The sequence below is a fragment of the Uranotaenia lowii genome, chromosome 3 (assembly GCF_029784155.1).
Source record: "Uranotaenia lowii strain MFRU-FL chromosome 3, ASM2978415v1, whole genome shotgun sequence".
NCBI lineage: Eukaryota > Metazoa > Arthropoda > Insecta > Diptera > Culicidae > Uranotaenia > Uranotaenia lowii.
Window position 1 is genome coordinate 2,664,688 of NC_073693.1, and position 21,992 is coordinate 2,686,679.

Consider the following 21,992-nt stretch of genomic DNA (forward strand, 5'->3'; position numbering starts at 1 on the left):
CTATTGAACTTTCGGCTCCATCCAGCGACATACGATTTCAAAAGCAAACAGATCAAATGTGTGGAAGATGGTGCCGTTAGGAAATTACATAACGTGATTCTTAGGTTGATGTCATGCTGAGGCGACAAGCAGCGCAACACGTTCACACGACATACCTGCTCTCATTTGATCTTCATGGAAAAAGCGCAGACCTGTCATGCTGAACGCATTGGAAAGCGCGACAAAGCTGATTCCAGGGTGTTTTGTAGCGCGACAAGTAGGAAATCCAATGGGAATATTGTTTTTTCTCGTTTTAACCCTCATCCGCATTAGAGTATCTTTTTGACACTATTGCAAGTTTGAAGGCTTGAAATTTTTTTCCAGAAGCTTCAAAAAACAAAAATTTCTTTGGGTACCCTAAATGAATTCAAAAGTTCTTCAATTTTGCATCTTTACTTTATTTATGGACGAGCCCTGGAAGCCTGGACAAAAAAACTCCCTTTTCCGACTTAGTGTCATTTTGACACTCCAAAAGTAAAATCTATTTAAGTCGTTTGAATTATTATGGATTTCATATAAAACTTCTAGCAATAAAAACCTCGTAATGTCAGTAAAATATGTCTAGAACATTATATATAGCTAAAGCTTCTAGTTTTCTCGTTATTCAGCATGAAAGAAAAAAAATCAGAAAAAACATGTCTCAGGACAACTGCTGTAGTTCATATATAACACGTCCAAAAAAATATTTGCTTTATGCATATGAAAGCTGAAGTTAATGTCTACATCATGAAGCCAAGAAATTTTTTTTTTAATTTTTTTAAATGAAATTGTCACAAAAAGTTCAAAAAAGTGGTCTGAAAAACCTACTTTTCATTAGATTGCTAGTAAAAACTGTTTGAGCGGTGGTAGAGCTTTTGTAAAAATATCATTACAAATTTTATTCTAATTCTTACATTTTGTGGCCTTTAGATTTTTGATGCAACAAAAATTGAATTTTCAGGAATTTTGCAAAGTTGACTACTTTGTGCAATTTTTTCACAAGTTGAAGTTTCATCTGTTTTTGTGGTCCACCGTCAGGTTGTACCCGGATTTTCAGTGCTTTTACTTTGTTTGGACCAATCAAAAGTATATTCATTGGAAAGAAAATTTAATCTACATTCTAGTGAGGTGCAACAATTCACGCTGTGAGATTTCACAAAAATATGAAAATTAGAAACGTTTTTTTTTATAAAAGTGTTTACATATTTTACTGACATTACAAGGTTTTTAGTGATATAAGTTTCATTGTAATCGGTTAGTTATAAAAAGAGTTATGACGATTTTAGCTTGGAGTGTCAAATTTCAAGTGAAATTTAACGTAAATGATCTTAAAATGTGATGCTCTATCAAAATTATTGAATATGCAATTTAAAATGCACAAAATACTGTTACAAAATGTTTGGCTTAGGAAGTCGTTTAGTTTTACGCCATTTAAAAAATAGATATCCGAGGCCCCTTTTTCTATACCAGAAGGAAATCTTCTCAGAACTCTGTTTTTCAATATTTTTATTTTGCTGTATTCATGGGGTTGACAAAAATTCATTCCTCATATTTCCTCATTTTGATTGATATCTTTTCGGTCCATTCGTCCTTACAATCATTTGTTCGGTCTATACTTCTGTCCTAAAATCGTGGGAATTCTTTTAAACTTATTAAGCAAATAATTCAATTTTATGCTTAATAGCTTTATTATGGTCAGATAAATGATTAATTTGATAAAAATTTGACGTTTCTCTCGCAAGCCAACCAATACACGGTTAGGATGAGTTCCTCATTTCTGAGTTGTTAATCATTAGTACAGTAAATGAGGAAAAACTTTTTAAATAAAAAGGATTGGTAGTTAATGGCCCGTGGAATGAACCATAAATTGAAGTCTAATTTCGTTGTCTGACGTCATCTTGAAAACCAAGATGGCGGCTTTCGCTGAACATTAAAAGCTATAAATGACAAAAAATCGCATTAAACCACCACTATATGGGTGAAGGACTAAATTATAAAAAGTCGAATTTTTCTTTCATGACGCCATCTTGAAATCTAAGATGGCGGCTTCCGCTTAACTTAAAGTGACTTAAAGACTAAACATTGTATGAAACCCCCACGATATGGGTATTGGGTGAAAGGGCTTAACTAGAAGAAGCCAAATTTCGTTGTCTGACGCCATCTCGAAACCCAAGAGGCTTCCGCTTAACTTGAAAATTGTAAACGGCTAAAAATTACACGAAACCCCCACAATATGGGTATTGGGAGAGAGGGCTAAACGAGTAGAAGTTAATTTTCGCTATATGACGCCACCCGAAATTGTGACTTCGGGTGATCTTTAAAATGCTGTATATGTATTGTCGATTTTTTTTTAAATTGAATAAACTATTTGGAAAATAATTGGCGATTTGCAGCAAAGCTGTTTGACTTGCAAGGCCAACTGGATTTCACATATAGAACTAACAAAAGGGTGACGATAGCTGTTTTTTAACACGACTGTGAATACAAATGGCTTCTAAAATGGAGATTTCTGAAAAAACTACAAAATTTCAGATAGTGAAAATGACTAAATCTTTTTAGAAAAACTTCAATTGACTAGTTTTAATGCTTCTTGCATTTGTAAATAAAGCTTTTCCGTGATTTTTCTAATAATAATCCATCGAGATTTTGAGTTCGAATCATGAATATATTTCAGAATAATTTTTTTTTTTTGACAATTTGGTCCCTTTTCTATCATTATCAAAAACCGGCGTGAAATCGGACAACGTTTAAAAGAACGTTACATTCAGCACTAGAGTGGATAGCATAAAACGCTGAAGAATCTCCATTAAGAAGAGAAGACTAGAAATTGACCATTTAAATCGTCAAAAAAAGACTAAGTGACATGACGATTAAACGAATCATTGTTTCATTCAGATATTTTTAAGGTTCAAGATCCAAAAATATCATGCGAATAATGATTCAAAATAAAAAAAGAACTCTGATCGCTCTTCCTCCAAAAACTTGATAAAAATTGTCATATTTAGGTTACTTTCAAAATTTTCATTTTATATTTGTTTGAATTTGTCACCTTATTTGGAATTTATTTGAACTTGTATAACTAATTTCGAATATGCATGACCCCTTTGGATTCTTAGTTTATCTCTTGAATTTGGTTTCAAAATTTAAATAACTTCCTCAGAAAATCTCCTTTGTTATAAAACGTTCAACATAAAATTATATGATTTGGATAAATTAACAATTTTCATCTCCATGATTGAATTTTTGGATTTTATGTTCCACCATGTTATTTTCTTCGAAGTTTTATGGGCTTTTTGACGAAGGGGTTTGAAGAAGTCGACGCAACGGAAAGCAAAATAAGTTGTTCGTTCACACACGCAATTACTTGCAATCCGAAGGCTTTTGATTGTTTTTTTTGTCCGAACAAATGTCTTCTTGTAAACTCGATGGATATCTACAAGTGAACGTTCCAGAAATAACAAAATAGTTTTTAAGGAATTTTATCACTGTTCAAGAATACCAGTGATGTAATCAGCGCCTCTGAAATGCTTCGAACTAAAACATTTTGTTTGAGTTGTTTCTTCAAAAAGTTGGTCCCTATAAATAACCTTGCTTCCAAAATCCTTCACTGAAACACGATTACTACAGGAAGACTTCCTGGCACCCAAACTTTTCAGAAACTAAAATAAGATTAAGGTTTAATTTTTAACAGATCAACGTAATTCACTTTTTCTAACCTTATTGTGTTGTCAAATTCAATATTAAATATATTTGAGACCGAAATTTTGAAAATTTGAACTTTGTTTTGAAAAAATAATATGCGTTCTGACATTAGAGCTTCTAACATCATCATTTTGATCGCAGTGCCCTCTGAGTGTCATTTTTAGCTGCAAATCGCCAATTGAGAAAAAGTTGTTAAAACCAAAATAAAAAAAAGGGAAAAACGAGGAACAATCAATAAAAAAACAAAAAAAAACAAGACTAGAAAAAACTATTAAAATGGAACAAGACACAGCATGATAAATTAAAACAAAGCAAGAAAAGTCGATATCCAAATATGTAAAAAAAAAAAGATTTAAAAATTTTTTTTAACTGAATGTACCAAAATAAAATAAAGTAGAAAAAGATCAAATTTAAATTACACAAAATGAAACAACACAAAATCAGATCAACCAAAACAAAAAAGGTGATGGAGGTTATACAAGACAAAAGTAAATAAAATTCATACTAATAAACAAAACAAACAAAAACTTTGAGGATCCATTATTTGTTGAAATTTTCTCTCCTCATAAAATAGTTCATAACTTGCAAAATTTTCGAAAATGTCAACCATTTTCAAAGGAAGAGTGTTTATTAGGCTTCTTTTTAACCATCTGGAGAAAAATCAGCGAGTTTCGGTCAAAGGACTTGGACATCAAACGCTTTGAAAAAAAAGTTGCTAAGGCGGGTAAGACGGACACTTCAAGGTCGGGTAAAACGGAAACATAAGTTTATCTAGGTATTTTAAATTTTGCATCGGTTTGATCCTCCATATGCCTTCAGAAGACCTTGGCAAGAGCAATTGCCGTTCGAAAAGCACTCAACATCTCAAACAGGCCATAAAATCTGTAAAAACATGATCTCCGGTGAAGAGAGCGCCTATAAAATACGGAATTCCGAAACCACATTGTTTCGCTTCTGAACTCGGACCAGTTGGCTCCATTTTGGTTTAAAAACGTTTTCTTATACTTAACTCACAAAAATATCTACATTTACAGCCCTTTATGTGGTAAAATGTTCCTTTTCTGAACAGTGTCCGTTTTACCCGACCTTTTTTGAAAAGTGTAATTTGCTAGCATTTTTTAGATGGCTATAAAAACAGTCTAGATGAAGAAAATTTACTAATTCTAGTTGTTAATGCGATAGCAAACAACCTAAACTGCCCATTTGTACGAAAACTGTGATGAAAATAGCAATATCTGATTTTCTATTGCGATTCTACCTTAGGGTGTCCGTCTTACCCGACATTCTCCTATCTACACATTTTCTTATTCGCTCCTGCTCTGTTCAGTTTTATTTTCAATCATCTAGATTTGTCAGGTTTATTCTTGTTAATGATTGCTTTCTATTGAAGATTCTTCATCTTGATCTCCATCATGTTTAATCTTGGTGTATATGACATCAACTAGTTATGTCAAGCTTCGCTTTATTTATTTTTTTGTTGTCTTTTTTATCTTGTTGCATTTAGGTTTATTCATTTGAGCAATTTAGAGTCGTTGGGCCCTTTCACTATATATTGTGGTTGTATCATGCGATTTTCAGTGAATAACTACATTTTCAAGTTCAGCGGAAGCCGCCATCTTGAATTTCATGTTGGCGTCAGGTAGCGAAATTCGACTTCTACTAGGTTAGCCCCACCCAATATCCAAATTGTGAGGATTTCATGCGTTTGTAGTCATTTATAGCGTTTAAAGTTCATCGGAAGCTGCCATCTTGGATTTCGAGATGGCGTCAGATAGCAAAATCCGACTTTTTCTTGTTTAGCCCTTTCAATTTTCATCTTATGGGGGTTTCAAGTGATTATCAATAATTAACAGATTTGAAAAGAAAAGCCGAAGCCGCCATCTTGGATTTCAAAATGGCATTGGTAAGCAAAGTTTTGATTCTTTTTGTAGAGTTTTTTTTTATTTATTTGGTCCTTAGGATTTCAAAATCTGGATGTCGTTCATCTCTCCTTCTTGTAGAGCCCTTTCATCCAATATGAATATTGTGGAAGTTTCTTTTGAATTTCAGGGATTTACAGAATTTTAAACCTAAGCTATTTACCTACCTAAGCTTGGAGCAAACTTCTTGGTCATATTTTTTACCCTAGTGTAAAATTTTATTCACTATATGTTAGCCCGAAGAGCAAATTATTTATTGCTCTATTGGGACGAATGACCCGACCTGAGTTTTTATTTAAATGTCCGAGCTTTTTTGGCCTTAACAAGAAGCAGGCCGAGGGATCTCCAAGAATACTTCCGGTAAGTCAATAAGACCAGTTTAATGTGGTAAACGAAATGCTGGGAAAAAACTTCAACTTTATAAACTATTTTATTCAAATGGATAATCGATTACCAAGACATTATCATTTTACTACCTAAAAATACTTCATACGAGGATACTTAAATAGAAAAAATAAAAAAGGGTACTGAAATTTCAATTTTGACGTAGAATTTCTTCCTACGGTAACACTTGAAAAACGCAAACGCAAGATATCCTTTTATAAAAATTTGCAGATCGTTCAAGATTGCGATGTGGATCAGAATAAAAATAAGAGTTTAAATCTGGATCTAGATCTGGATCTCGATTTGGATGTAGATCTGGATCAGGGTCAAGATCAAAATCAGTATAATGATCTGTATCTGGATCAGAATAAGAAATAGGATACAATTAAAAGTTGGATCTAGATTTGAATCTGGATCATGATAAGAATTGGGTTTTGTTTAAATCTGGATCAGGATAAGAGTTAGGATTAGAATCTAGATCCGGATCAGGACCAGAACCGGTTTCGATATACATTTCTGTATATAATGATCAAGGTCAGTGGAAGTTTCATAAAGATTGGGCAACGCTGGCCCAATCTCACAAAAGTGGTTGGTGTAACATCCGCCTGGTGACTCCTTAGGGAATGGATACGAGGAGCACCAGAATGACTATATCAGCAAATTGATCCAATAAATCGAATTGATCACTCGATTTATTGGTCAGTTATTCGACACCCAGACGAAGCATGTGGCCATTCGGAGGCGACACCAACGTGGAAAATTCCATTACGATGCACGATGTGGCATCGTACTCGATGGATGGGGCCTTCATCGTGGCCCTTATCATCGCGGCGATCATCTTTCATTGGCGGCGCAGCCAACGCCGGCTGCGCCAACTAGAGGAGCAGGCCAAGCGCGCGAAGCTTGGCTTGGCTCAAGTATAAGGAGCCCGCGCACATTTAGTGCTGACGCGGGCCGCACATTTACTGCTGATGTCAGCAGCAGTAAACTGTGTGAAAAGTAAGTGTTAATAATATTTCAGAAAATATAGTTCAGTTCTAAGTTAGAAGCGAGTGTGTTCGGTTGTGAACCGAAAGAAAATATCACAGCCCAGTGTAGTTTAAAGAAGTTGCTCCACTTACATTTTAATAGTTTAACTAAGTTTGCTCCCCCACCGGGGGGAGCAACTTACATCTTGGTGACCCGACGTGATGATCGGGACGTTTAACTAAGTTTGTTTCCCCACCGGGGGGAACAACTGACATCTTGGTGACCCGACGTGATGATCGGGACGTTTAACTAAGTTTGTTCCCCCACCGGGGGGAACAACTTACATTTTGGTGACCCCGTTTAACTAAGTTTGCTCCCCCACCGGGGGGAGCAACTTACATTTTGGTGACCCCGACGTGATGGTCGGGAAGTTACGGAACTTCCCGGCCATCGTTTGCGCGCGAGTTGAAGAAAAAAGTCACTCCCCACGGGGGGAGGTAAATTTAAGTGTTTCAATTGCCTGTGCGCAACCAGTAAAACTGGGATTCACTTCCCTTGTGGCGGGAGCTAAGTAAATTTGGCCATCGTCTGCGCGCCAGTTGAAGTAAAAATTCACTCCCCATGGGGGGAGGTAAGAGTTAAGTGTTTGAACTATCTGTGCGCAACCAGTAAAAACTGGGATTCACTCCCCTTGCGGCGGGAGCTAAGTAAATTTGGCCATCGTGTGCGCGAGAGTTGAAGAAAAAGCCACTCCCCACGGGGGGAGGTAAGATTTAAGTGTTTGCGAATTGAGACATTCGTGCGAGTTGGACGTTAGTGCTTAAAGAGGCGAACATAAAACGGTGCAATGTCAACAGAGATTTGATACAGTTAATTAATCACAGCCACATCCCAGTTTTTGTATTTGACTTAGCATTCCAGTTTGTAGTGGCTCATTGTTATGTGTGCTCGATCAAAGTGCAGCGCTTATAAAAGTGAATTGTCCTGGATCTTGGTCGATCTACAAACGTTGGTAATCTGCGATATTATTCAACTGATCAAGTGCAAGAATACCAAACTTTGTGAAGTGCATTCATTAGATAGACCCACCGTTGACTAAATCACAAGTAACTGAAATAGTGGTCGTGATATTTAGTAAAAGTTCCGAGACGTTGCATTGTGTACACAGCACGTAAATTGATATTGGGCGTTTCGAAATCAGGTAAAAGGTGTTTGGATTTCGGTGAGTACGGAAAATAATCATGGCCCAGGCGGGAGAAATTTTGGTTTATGCCAGACAACTGACGGCGCTCGAAGGATCGATTCGAGAAATTAATACGTATGCCGCTGCCATTCGAGTAGGAGACGTACCAGACGTCTCCTTACTACGCGCAAAGCACGATTTGTTGGAAGCACTCTTCCAGCAAGCCTCAAGGGTGGTGTTGACCCTTGAGGGCATCGAGGGTGCCCCCGAACGAAGGGGACCCCTCACGAATAGCTACACCGAAACAAAGGCCACGCTGTTGGGCTGGATAAGCGAGCGAGAAAGAGCTTTCCAGAACGAGGGTCCATCTGGGAGCAGAAACAACATATTGGATCAAACCATTGCAGCCGGCCTGGGCCGATCGGATCATCTACCGCGGATTGAGCTGCCGCGGTTCAACGGATCGCCCACCGGATGGTTGGCCTTCAAAGGCCGCTTCGAAAAGCGCATCAGCACACTTACTGAGGACGCTGACAAGTACGCGTTTTTAGGAAAGTGCTTCGAGCACTTTGACCCGGCCAGACACGCGAGCGAGGCGTTTGAAAGCTCCGGTCTGCCATTTGATGCAGCATGGACGAAGCTCGAAGAGCGATTCTACAAAAAACGGATTGCCTTTGAGGGGTACTTTTTCCAGTTGCTGCGGATCAAACGAGCCCGCGATCAAAACCCAAAAGGCATCCTTGGGTTGATTGACGCGGTGGATACGATGCTATCAGCTACCAAGCAGATAGCGCTTCAAGCATCAGAGCTTGATTGGGTAGCCAACGGACTACTGAACTGCGTAGTCAAGGAGAGACTAGACGAGCGAACCTTGACTAAGCTGGAGGAACGGTTTGATCTGCAGAAGATTTACTCCTGGAAGGAGCTAAAATCGGAGTTGGAAAAAATAGCGAACCAGCTCACCTGTAAAACGGCGATCGAGAGCGCACACTTTCCGAAGGCTCAAAATCGAGCGGCAACGTTCAACGTCAGCAAGGGACCGCGAAACAATCAAAAAGCAACCGGTCCTCGTTGAAAAGGGACTCACCTGTTACGTGGATTCAGGTGGAGTCACAAAGCCTAGCGCAATGCTAGCACAAAAACAATCATGTAGAAAATCAACGCCCCTGCTCGTTGAAAAGGGACTCACCTGTAATGTGGATACAGGTGGAGTCATAAAGCCTAGCGCAATGCTAGCACAATCAAGTGTAAAATCAACGCCCCTGCTCGTTGAAAAGGGACTTACCTGTTACGTGGATACAGGTGGAGTCATAAAGCCTAGCGCAATGCTAGCACAATCAAGTGTAAAATCAACGCCCCTGCTCGTTGAAAAGGGACTTACCTGTTACGTGGATACAGGTGGAGTCATAAAGCCTAGCGCAATGCTAGCACACGAACAATCAAGGAAGGAAAAGTGCTCGAACGAGGAGCTAAACCAACTTTTTCAAACATTCTTCCAAGGGGATGAACCAGATGCCAGAGAGAACATCTGCCCAACGGAAAATGAAGTGGAGCAACACTTCAGGGAGACTTATCGAATCAATTCAAATGGAAAATTCGTGGTGCAAGTCCCATGGACAAGGGAGCTCTCATGCTTGGGGGACTCATATACGCAAGCGCACCGACGACTGCTATCTCTAGAGCGACGACTCGCTCGGAACATGGAAACGAAGCTAGAGTACGACAAATTTATGAAAGAGTACTTGGAGCTAGACCACATGGAGCTGGTCAAAAACAGGGACCAATGCAAGCGTGGTAAAGCCCGACTCAACGTCAACTAAGTTGAGGGTAGTTTTTGACGCCAGCGCTAAGACCAACACGGGTATGGCGCTGAATGACATCCAGGCAGTTGGGCCGGTTATACAACGAGACCAGTTCGACCTGTCTCTAGACTTCCGCGGAGAAGATTACGTTCTCAGTGCAGACATCACCAAGATGTACAGGCAGATTCTGCTACACGAGGATGACACCTGGGCTCAGTGTATCCTATATAGGTTTACCCCACAGGAAAAGGTTCAAACCTACAGACTCAAGACGGTCACATACGGTGAAGCGTCTTCCTCCTTCCTGGCCTGCCGCGCGTTGCACCAGGTGGGAGAGGAAATGAAAGCGGTCAATCCGCAAATTGCCAACATTATACAACAATGCTTCTACGTGGACAACCTCATGGTGGGAGCAGCAACCGTAGAAGAGCTCAAAGAAATAAAGGAAAAGCTAGAAAGGGCGCTTTTGAACAGAGGTTTTCCATTAAGAAAATGGGCATCGAACAACGAAAGGATATTGGATGGGGTCTCAGCAGAGGATCGCGAACAAACTATCCAAATTGGAGATCGCGAAGCGATCAAAACACTCGGCTTACATTGGTCGCCGAAACACGATACCTTCACCTTCAAAGCGGAAGGTTTCAAAGAAGAGTTCAAAACTATGACTAAAAGGGGCTTGGCCTCGGAAATCCTTCGCCTTTACGACCCGCTGGGGTTGATACAACCCGTAATCGTGTCAGCCAAGATCCTGCTTCAACAGTTATGGAAGCATCAGTTAAACTGGGATGACGAAATCCCCCACGAAATCACATCGGCTTGGCAAAACATCAAGAAAGAATTGCCAAAATTGCAGGAAATGGAATTTCCTAGAAGGGCGGTTCCGAGCAAACCGCATTATCTAGAGCTCCACGGCTTTTCGGACGCCTCAACCAAGGCTTATGGAGCATGCATCTACATGCGCCACATCGACTCAGAAGGAAACATTACCACGAACTTGCTTTGTGCGAACTCAAAGGAGCACTGCTTATGGCAGAGCTGGGTCATCGTGCCAAGAAACTTTTCGGAGAACGTATATCCAAAGAGTATTATTGGAGTGACTCACAAGTTGTAATCGCGTGGATACACGGATCGCCAGATCGTTGGAAGCAGTTTGTGAAAAACAGAGTAATCGCAATTCTGCAGCACACTACACCAAAGCAATGGGGATATGTGCCGTCGGAGATAAATCCTGCAGACATGATCTCTCGAGGAATCACAACGCGCCTGCTCGTTGAAAAGAAAGGAAAATTCTGGACACATGGTCCGGAATTCTTAGGACGCCATACTAATTGGCCCAATACTCCAGAGTATCACACCAATGAGGAACAAACTAAAAAGATAAGCATCTTCATGGCAATACCAGAAATACATGAAGACTTCATTCTTGCGTATAAATACCACAATTCGTTTGAAAAAAACCCGACGGCATTTTGCATGGCTGCGTAGAGCCATGGACAATTTTTTACCTATGAGACTGCGAGCAAGCAGCATAGCAAATAAAGGACCTCTCTCTCCAGCTGAATTGGAAGAAGGCATGAAACTCATCGTGCGGACTATGCAGCAAAAGGCGTATTCCGTTGAAATTGAAGCACTAAGAAAGGGTGCAGAGATACCCAAAGGACCTTTTCAACACGTTAACCTAACACTGAGAGAAGGATTACTACACGTTACCGGAAGACTATGTATGGCTGACGTGCCATTCACACATAAGAACCCAATCATGATCCCGAAAACTCATCCATTTTCGAAAACAATCATATCACACATACACGAGAAGAACTTCCACTGCGGACTCGAGCTAGTCATAAGCGAATTTCGTCGCACTTACTGGATGCAGAATCTTAGAAAAATTATCCAAGGCGTTCTAAGCAAATGCGTAAAGTGCAACAGAATGAGGCCAAGGAAAACACAGCAACACATGGGCCAATTGCCATTAGCAAGGGTGAACCCCTCGTCAGCATTCACTCACACGGGAGTGGATCTCTGCGGACCTTTCGAGGTATTACTCAACTACAGGACGAAATCGAAGACGGCAGCATACGCCTGCATTTTCATATGCTTCTCAACGAAAGCAGTGCACATAGAAGTAGTCGAAAACCAATCGTCAAGTGCATTCATCGCCGCACTCATAAGATTCACCACTGTCCGAGGAACACCGCAAAAAATATACTCTGATAATGGGCGCAATTTCGTGGGCGCAAGCAGAGAACTTGCTGAATTGCGGAAAGTCTACAACAATCAAATATTTCAAGACAAGCTTGTTGGGTTGATTGCAGAGCGAGGAATAGAATTTTCATTCATTCCTCCAAGAAGTCCTAACTTCGGAGGGCTCTGGGAGTCAAACATAAAAACTGCCAAACGCCTGTTCACGGGAGCAGGACGAGGAGCACACTTCAACATGTTAGAGCTCCAAACACTCTTCTACCAGATCGCTGCTATAATGAATAGCAGGCCCTTAACGGCAACACAAACTCAACCAGGCTCGGTAGAACCACTGACGCCGGGCCATTTTTTGATTGGAAGGCCAATGACTGCATTGCCAATCCCCAAACAGAAAATTAATGGAAGTAACTTGGAAGTGCGCTGGAAACGTGTTCAGACGCAACTCGATCAATTTTGGGACAGATGGAAGAACGAATACCTCCATGAGCTGCGCAACTACGCAAAATGGACAAAAAGGAACCCCAACGTCAAGGTCGGGCAGATTGTACTCATAGGAGATGACAACATCCCGACTGCAAAGTGGCCTATGGGCATTGTAACGCAAACGTTCACTGGAATAGACGGAGCTGTACGTGTAGCAACGATACGCACGGTTTCAGGCACCTACACGCGCAATGTACGAGTTTTGGCACCACTGCCCATCGAAACAACTGAATCAGCAATCAATGATACAGCTACAACAGAAGTCATCAAGGAAGCAAGCAATGAGCCAACAGAAATGCCACAACTAAATGCAACAGAGCAAGTAAGAGCAGCTGAGTTTGAAGAGGATCCACCCCCAAGGTCTACTGATTCGATTTGGGGCGGCAGACTGCGCCCCACAGGGGGGAGAAAAATGGAAGTTTCATAAAGATTGGGCAACGCTGGCCCAATCTCACAAAAGTGGTTGGTGTAACATCCGCCTGGTGACTCCTTAGGGAATGGATACGAGGAGCACCAGAATGACTATATCAGCAAATTGATCCAATAAATCGAATTGATCACTCGATTTATTGGTCAGTTATTCGACACCCAGACGAAGCATGTGGCCATTCGGAGGCGACACCAACGTGGAAAATTCCATTACGATGCACGATGTGGCATCGTACTCGATGGATGGGGCCTTCATCGTGGCCCTTATCATCGCGGCGATCATCTTTCATTGGCGGCGCAGCCAACGCCGGCTGCGCCAACTAGAGGAGCAGGCCAAGCGCGCGAAGCTTGGCTTGGCTCAAGTATAAGGAGCCCGCGCACATTTAGTGCTGACGCGGGCCGCACATTTACTGCTGATGTCAGCAGCAGTAAACTGTGTGAAAAGTAAGTGTTAATAATATTTCAGAAAATATAGTTCAGTTCTAAGTTAGAAGCGAGTGTGTTCGGTTGTGAACCGAAAGAAAATATCACAGCCCAGTGTAGTTTAAAGAAGTTGCTCCACTTACATTTTAATAGTTTAACTAAGTAACTTACATCTTGGTGACCCGACGTGATGATCGGGACGTTTAACTAAGTTTGTTTCCCCACCGGGGGGAACAACTGACATCTTGGTGACCCGACGTGATGATCGGGACGTTTAACTAAGTTTGTTCCCCCACCGGGGGGAACAACTTACATTTTGGTGACCCCGTTTAACTAAGTTTGCTCCCCCACCGGGGGGAGCAACTTACAGTCAGTATTGCGATCAGGATAAGAATTAGGAAAGAGATTGAAATCTGAATTTGGATTTGAATTTTAATCTGGATCTGGATCTTCTTCAAGATCTTCAAGATCAGTTTCAAAACCGTGTGCATTTATTACAAGATTGAATAGACAATAGAAATAAGGCCAACCCGAACGTACATTAATAAACTTTCCCAATAACTCTTATGACTCGAAACATCCATCAATTTCCTTGATTTAGATCGTTGCATAAAGCTTAGTCAGTCATCATTTAAATATGAACCGAAAAGAAAGGTCCCCAAGATCATAAATAAAAAAAAAGATCGCGTTTCACTTTTATTGCACCAGCTGGTGGTGGTAGTTTTAGGATGACAACGACAACAAAAAAAAGGGAAAGCCATTTGACTATTACTTTAAGTTCGTCGATAAATCTTACCCACATTCATCCAATCCTCCACAACTGCTGTAACGTAGATTCGCAGCTTCTCACGTTTTGTTTGTTTGCTTGTTTTTTTTTTCTTTTACCTTCATTCATTCGCCATATAACCGTTGTCGTTGTCGTTGGTCATTTTCTTTCTTTCTCCCAGAATTGACCCGCAATGGGCCAACCAAAACCAAAAGCTTTCGAAAGCAAAGACGACACGTTCGGCGACATCGTGGCTGGCCACTTGACGCAGAAGGAATACTCTCAACTGAACTAAACGATCATCGGTTCGGTTCGGGTTTGAATTTAAATAATCGAGGTTTATGCAAATGCCGGTCACGTGAATTATGTTTGAAGTTTTTTTTTCGTTTCGTTTATTTGTGTGTCATTTTAAATGTGATTTCAAATAACGGTTTGAGAATTTTTATCTATGTGTTGGTTTAATTTATGAGAGTTTTACTTCAAATTATTGTTCTGTTGATTTATTTTGTTCTTATATGAAAAATGTTTTTCAAGTTCGTTTTCCTTTGTTTAAATCATTTGTTTTAATTTATTGAATGACGCAGCAGTTCCACCAACGGATATCCAAATAGTGCCACATCCTCACGTAATTGATGATAATTGTTTCAAGATCGTTGAATGGCATTTGGTTCGAAATCCAGTGATAATAAAATCACGTCCTGGATTCAGTCCCGGGAATATAACTCGAGGTGATAGCAAAAAGAAGAATAAAAAAACAAATTGCCCACAACTGTTTGTGTGTGCCTCTGCAATCTTCAACAACCGGCCGGACAGCAGGAATAAACGTATTGAAAATGCAAACGGAGCAATTAACGCCGTTCCTGTTGAATAAACACGCTAATGAATCAAAACTGACATTTCTGATTTCCTGGGGTTATTTTTCTGCAGAACTTTCTAATAGTACATACATCTCATGTTGAGTATTAACTCATTTTAAAACGATGTCCTCTTTTGAGAGAAATTTTAGTCAACTGTCACTGTTTTAGTTCAGCTTTTATGGACTTCTGACCGATTTCAAGACGAAGACACTAATTCATATCGGCGTTTTGCTAAGTGTCGTCAACATTGATCAAAACATCAAACCTGAGCATCACTCCGAAGATGGAGGACATTTTGATTTTGACGATAATTGGCAATTGACCTGGCTGCCTGTGGTGGGGCTTTCCAGCGATATAAGCGACAAAGTGCCAGGTGAAATCGTCATCAACGGCAAGAAATTGACAGCGCAGAAGAAAAAAACCGATACTACCACCCATCTGAATCGGAGAAAGTGAAGGGACAACTAAGAGAGGTTGATAAAAAAAAATCGTCACCCATCGGATGGTAGCTTGGTTTGGTGTTACAATCAACTTCAGGGTAGATACAAGCGGAAGATCGTGACATTTTAACTGTTTAGCAGCTGTGAGTGAATCATCTTCTTGACATAACTGAAGGATAGATGAAATAAATGGTAACAAAAAGTTTTGTTCAACATAAAATCCGTTTTCTTTTAATACATTTCAACAAGAACAGTGTTGATCTATAATTGAAAAAAATTTCGATACAAAAAAAAAGTATCTAATTGAATCCTACCAAATTCATAACCTGACTCAATATAACGATATCGATGACGACGACGACGACGCCAGTTGGCTTGACGTCGCCAAACGTTTTCGTCTTCTTTCTATCCTCAGGTTTGATACCTTCCTACAACAACGTGTCATTGGCCCCCGAAGAGAAAACCGAATTCCCAGCGAGTTGTAAAACGTGTAGGTAGGTAGGAAGAATGAAAATAAAGTTGAAGCAACGACACACAAAAAAAAACAATCACATCGCATCCATTGAGGGCTGCAACTCTGCTCATTGAATCGCTTTGCTGAATCATCATCGCCTTTCGAAGACCGACCGGGAAGTGCAAACTCTTCTTTTTGGGTGACGTGTTTTTGCTTCTGTGGATTGTGGATGCGGTATTCGTATCGAGCACCAAAAAGGTAAAATCATCAGCTGATATTTACAGTTAACCAAATTTACATAAGAACTTTGACTAATTGTGGTTTGAGATTGAAAATTGATTTTTTAAATTATGACTTCCTGAGGTGATACGGATAAAATATTTCAGTTCATTTGACTATCTATCAATTAACTACTACCTAGCCCTAGACGCAGTGTTTAGAAATAACATTCTTCTAGAAAGATTGCGAATAAAAATTGCTTAGCATTATTTGTTTTACTACTCATATCCACCTTAAATCATTGAACTCGAAATGCTTTTTTATAATACTTTTCCAGATAAACGATTTCCTTGTAATTTTTTATTCAAGCATTCACAACAAGCGCATTTAAGCAAAACAAGTTACACATCGTCAAGGGATGCATAATTTGCGAATAAAAAACCCATAAATTTAAAAACTTGGAAAAAACGAATACACACATATAGGATCTCAGTGAAACTTCATGTTTCTTTGAAGAGATCTAAATTCTACTTAATACTAAAGCGTACATCATTCAAAGATATAATGGCTAGCATCTTACTAATGCTAACACCACCAGTCCACAGAAATAGTACTATGTATGCCGTGACCGAGACTCTATCTCATGACCTCTGGCTTAGAAGACTTGAACGTTATTCTCTAAGCCACGGTCGGCGACCAACTGAATCTAAAAAAGGAGCTATTTAAGATTAAATATTTGAAAAATTTCGAATAAGAACGGTGAAAATACTCACATCTTCCACCGTTTGTTTTTTGCTCTTGGAATTGTTTGGTAGTGTACTAGTTTATAGATTTTTTTCAAAAAATTCTTTTACCTTTATTATTTACCCCTTGAGATTTTTCGAAAATATCGAAAGGCAGGGTGACAAAAGAAGAATTTTGAACATACATATTTCGGTTTATGGAAAAGGCATAAAACCAGTAGCTGTTCAGTTAACTGTACCATTTTCCGAAGACTTTTTTAATCTGAAATTATTTTCTTTAGAGTTTATTAATTTTTTTCTTATTTTGAAAAATCCATTAATTTGAAAAATAAAATCAAATTCAATCAAACATTGATTTCGAATCATTTTAAAGTTCTCACTGCAGAATTATGGAAACACGATCTCAATATTGAATTCTGATTATTAAAACAATATGGGCAAAAAGTGCCGTAGTCTAGAATTGTCATATCAAAATTAAAAATATAAAAAAATACAGAAATTTGTATTTTTCCAAATTAGATTCACTAGCTGTATTTTGTTAAATTTAAACTTAGGAATTTCAAGTTCGAAATGAATATTTTTAAAGTGGCGCATCGCGCTCCCCTTCCTAAAAATTCAGAACCAACTTAACTAAAGGGAATTAGGATTTTTAAATTTTCTGATATTAAAATCAAAAGTTTTTTAAACCAATTAGAATTAGAAACATTCTTTGTCTAATTTCAAAGCGTTGTTAAATTTGAATTAACAATTTTGCAGCTTGCTTGAAACTCGAATTTAAGTACCCATATTTCAAAAAAACTCAATATAAATTCAGGACCCATGAATTTGAAGCTAGCTTTCGGCCAAATATATGGAAATTTTGAAAGAAATTTATAAATATACAATGGAAATTTGTTGGCAATAACCATAAAGTTTTAAACAAAACATTGCAGAGCATTTCTCACAGATTTGTTATGCAGAAAAATGTGAATTTTATTAAAGTGATAAAAGTAACAGTTAGGTGTTCAAAATAACATTGTTTCTCCCAATTCTATGAGAGGGGTAAAATTTATGAAAATTTATTAAATATAACTTTTCACGTTAATAATGAAGTAATGAAATTGTGTGTAATGTTTGCATAGAAACAACCACTTTATCAGGAAGACTAATTTTTAATGTTTCTGCAAAATTAAGCTTAGTTAAGCTACGTTTGCTAAGCTAAGACTAATTTTAAAGATTTATGCAAAAACTAAGTTGAATGGTAAACAAAAAAGATGTCAAAAGATCTCAAAATAGTCAAAATTTTAAACCAACATACTGAGAAACAGAGATTTTAAAGAAACTATGAGAATGATGATAAAATTAACGGAATAAATCTAAAAAAAAACCAATCGATTCAGTATGAAATGAGATACAGTGAAGCAAAGACTTATATAAAGAACTACTTTTATCAAATGTTCACGGATAGCAGACGAAACTTCCGTTGAACTCTCACATGTTAAGCATTTGTGGATAGATTTATTTTTGACAATTCCAAATATTGCCTAATCAGTTCAATTATCAATAGTAACTAGCATTTCAAAAGGAGCTTTTGTTTTATTTTTTATTTTTTTCATTCACAGCCGCCGCAGGTAATTATTCACTAAAACTTTTTGATCTACATACAAAATGTTGCAAAACCAACAGTCAACAACAAATTAACATTCAATACAACTTTTTTTTTAAATAAATTTTTTAGTGAGGTAAAACATTTTTCAAGGATTTAAAGCTATTTGTCTTAAATCTACATAAACACACTCTTATTACAAAGTTCTTTAAAGCGTAGCTGAAAATTCCTATATTTAGAATTTCGAATACATTTCCCCTGGAAATTTTGACGTTTTTCTTCAAATTTTCGCCACGGATCATATTCGAAAAGAAGTTCATTCGAAATTTTTGAAATTTCCGAGTATTAAAAAGGAATTGGAAAGTGAAGTTTTCTGAAAAATTATAACCACTATTTTGAATATAAAAAAGTGAAATTTGAAGCTCAACTAAAAATAAGTGTTTAGTCTAGTCTAGTCTCATTTATGAAGCCTAGATAGGAATTAAGGAGTTAAATAGGAAACTATCTCCTATCAAATTGTGCGTTTAACAGGAGATAGATTCCTATTCAACACTGCAAATTTTCAGAGATGTCAAATTTGTTGATATGAAGCATCGTGCCGCCGTGCGTAAAGATGATTTAAACATTCAATTTTGATTTTTGTCTTATGTTTAACGGTTTAACTTTTGAATTTAACACTATCACAGATAAATTACACCTAATAAAAGCCTCTTTTTTTATTTTATAATTTGCAATTATAGTTCTGCATTGTGAGTTTTTTTTCTCTATTGAGATGCAATAGATTTTGAAGAGATATTGGAGTGTTTTTCTTTTATTTCAAAACTTATGGTTTTCTTTCCACAAATTTTTGGAACTGTTCTGACTTAAAAATTTAAATATTAATTCTGAATTTGGAGTTTTTGGTAGAATGTCCGTTCTTGAAACCAAAACTAAATTTTGGTTTCCTTTTGTATTTTTCCCGGTTTTGGGTCTGAATTCTCAGGTTTTCCGGTTCTGTGGCCACCCTGGTTGAGATAAACAATGCTTTAACAATCAAACGTAGAAACGGAGAAAATCTTTAAAAAATGCAACCACACTACCAACTCAATGAAATAATTGTGTGGTTGAAGATATGCGGTTTAAAGATTCAAAATAAATATATTGGGATGTTTTTTTTTATTATCTGACAATTCGTGCCCAGGGGTCATTTGTTTATCCACAAAATTTCAACTCGGTTTATTGTGCGGTTTAAAAATAGATAGTACATGATTTTTTGTAGCTATAAAAAAAATCATTATCTATCTATGAAATGGTTTTCGGAATAGCGTCCGATGAATATGTTCATAGACCCTAATTTTTAGCAGGATTCTAGGAATGTGCCTTAACACATTGCAGACGAAATACGAAAATTCTCGATTTTTCGTTTGCCACGGGTATGATTTACTTAAAAGCATTACTCAAATATTATAAGTCGAATTTTGTCTATCGCCGCGCTTTAATGTGATTTAAATCATCGACGTTTTTCGGCGGATTTTAGAATCAAAAACGTTAGGACGAAGGCCAGTAGTTTGTAAGATTTTAAATATTGTAAATTTAGATAAAAATTCATTGTTTAAAATATAATTTTAGTGTCCACTGAAGAGGAGCTCGAAACGTCTGGATAACTGGTAGTAACGTTTTTGATTCTAAAATCCGCCGAAAAACGTCGATGATTTAAATCACAATATTATAAGTCTAATCGAACTTTGTTCGGCAAAATTAAACACAACTTTTTGGATATCTCAAAGATACTAAATTCGTAGAACTTGTTCCAGAGGATTCTGAGGTATAGAATGCCGAATTTTGGTGTTTCCCGGCTAAGATTTCTCCGCGGTCCTCAATGTGTTAAGAAAGACCCCAAAATAGCTACACCCAAAATAATTTTCACTCAAAAAATAAGTGACATCTGTAGTAAATTCTCGCCATACGTAATTTCATTTGAATTTTAAGTGATGGGTCAAGTGAATTCACTTAAGTGACCGGTCAAGTGAATTACACTAGGACGTTCGAGTGAAATTTATCTGAGTTTCTAAGTATGTTTCTAGTTAATTATCTCTCGCGTTTTTAAATAAAAGAACATTTAACGAACAGCACTACGATTTCAAATACTTACATTACGCTTTCGCCATAAATTTATGGCGAAAGGAAAATTCCATCGTAATCCCAAGACAGATCGGTAACTGCGGATAGTGCGACTTCTAAATCTTCCCTGCTGCAAACCAAAAAACCTGTCCCGTTCAACCCACAAGCTGAAACATGATAACAACTTTAAATAACTTTTTCTTACATCGCGTTTAACACAAACTACCGCAAAAATCGCCTATTAAAGAATTGGGAAAATCCAAATCCAGCATAAGCTTTAAACGCTGCTCTTTAGAATTTGCCATTTCGAACTCTGAAAATAAACACAATTACAACCTGACATTCACTTGAAATTCAAGTGATGGGGAAGTGAATATTTTTTCTCACTTCAAATTCAAGTGACGACTGAAGTGAATGTGGATGAATTCACTTGAAATTTAAGTGACTGCCAAGTGAAATGTATATGTCGCACTTGAATGGAAGAAAATCACTGGATCCTTGTTTTTAAGTGAAAAATCATGTGTATTTTAAGAGTGAATTTGGGTTCAGTGTAGAAACCAACTATTCAAAGTTCCTCTTATAAATCGTTCTAAGAGTCCTAAGGGAATCTAACGGTGAGCTAAAATTTGAATAAAAGTGAGGATGATGAATACTATGACAGTAAAAAATGTGAATTCACCTTTGAAGGTTCAATCAAGCGTAGTCCGAACATTTCGATTGTAGATTGGAAGTGGTAAAAAAGGTCCATTTTTCTGTCTGGTTGGTCCAACACAACTGAAAACAGGCCACACTTCTTGTGGACTAGTTTAAAAAGGTAGCATGAACAAAATAGGGCGATCAAACCGTGCGTTATACTGTTGGACAGCAATTGAAAAAAATAGAATAAGAATAGAAAACAAATTAAAATGAACTACAAAACGATCCAGCCAAAAAATTTTCGTTGACAAGTCTCACATAGTGGTTGCATGCATGCACAGGAATCCAAAGATTTCCTTTTTATTCTTCTCCCCTTTACAAAGACTGGGCCGGCATCGTAATGGGTTATGATGCAAGCTTCCATAACCTATCTCCAATTCAATGTTGATTGGCTTGAACATATGAGAAAGTTTATCAAACCAATATCTACAGTTTGTTGCTAATGTTGCTGTTTCATCATTATTTTTTGAAGATTGGGATTTTTTTTACATTCATTCTTGCATATAGCTAGAACATATTTTTAAGATTTTATTTATGGATTGACCTAATGTGTTATTTAATTTCACTCTACCTGCATTACTCATCTGTGGATGCAGATATTTTGCTATCCCGCGGAGT

General features: G+C 37.9%; 3 protein-coding genes across 9 annotated transcripts in view; 2 read left to right on the plus strand and 1 right to left on the minus strand.

Moving 5' to 3' along the window:
* LOC129758451 (prominin-like protein) overlaps window positions 1–21,992 on the minus strand; it is a 152,220-nt gene that overhangs the window by 59,393 nt on the left and 70,835 nt on the right. The gene's annotated exons all lie outside the window — the stretch shown is intronic.
* LOC129758812 (uncharacterized) lies at window positions 10,039–11,088 on the plus strand. The gene has a single exon (XM_055756441.1). It carries the CDS (start codon window positions 10,039–10,041, stop codon window positions 11,086–11,088), a length of 1,050 nt encoding a protein of 349 aa, XP_055612416.1.
* Window positions 11,908–13,089, plus strand: LOC129758823 (uncharacterized). Its single transcript, XM_055756463.1, has one exon. It carries the CDS (start codon window positions 11,908–11,910, stop codon window positions 13,087–13,089), a length of 1,182 nt encoding a protein of 393 aa, XP_055612438.1.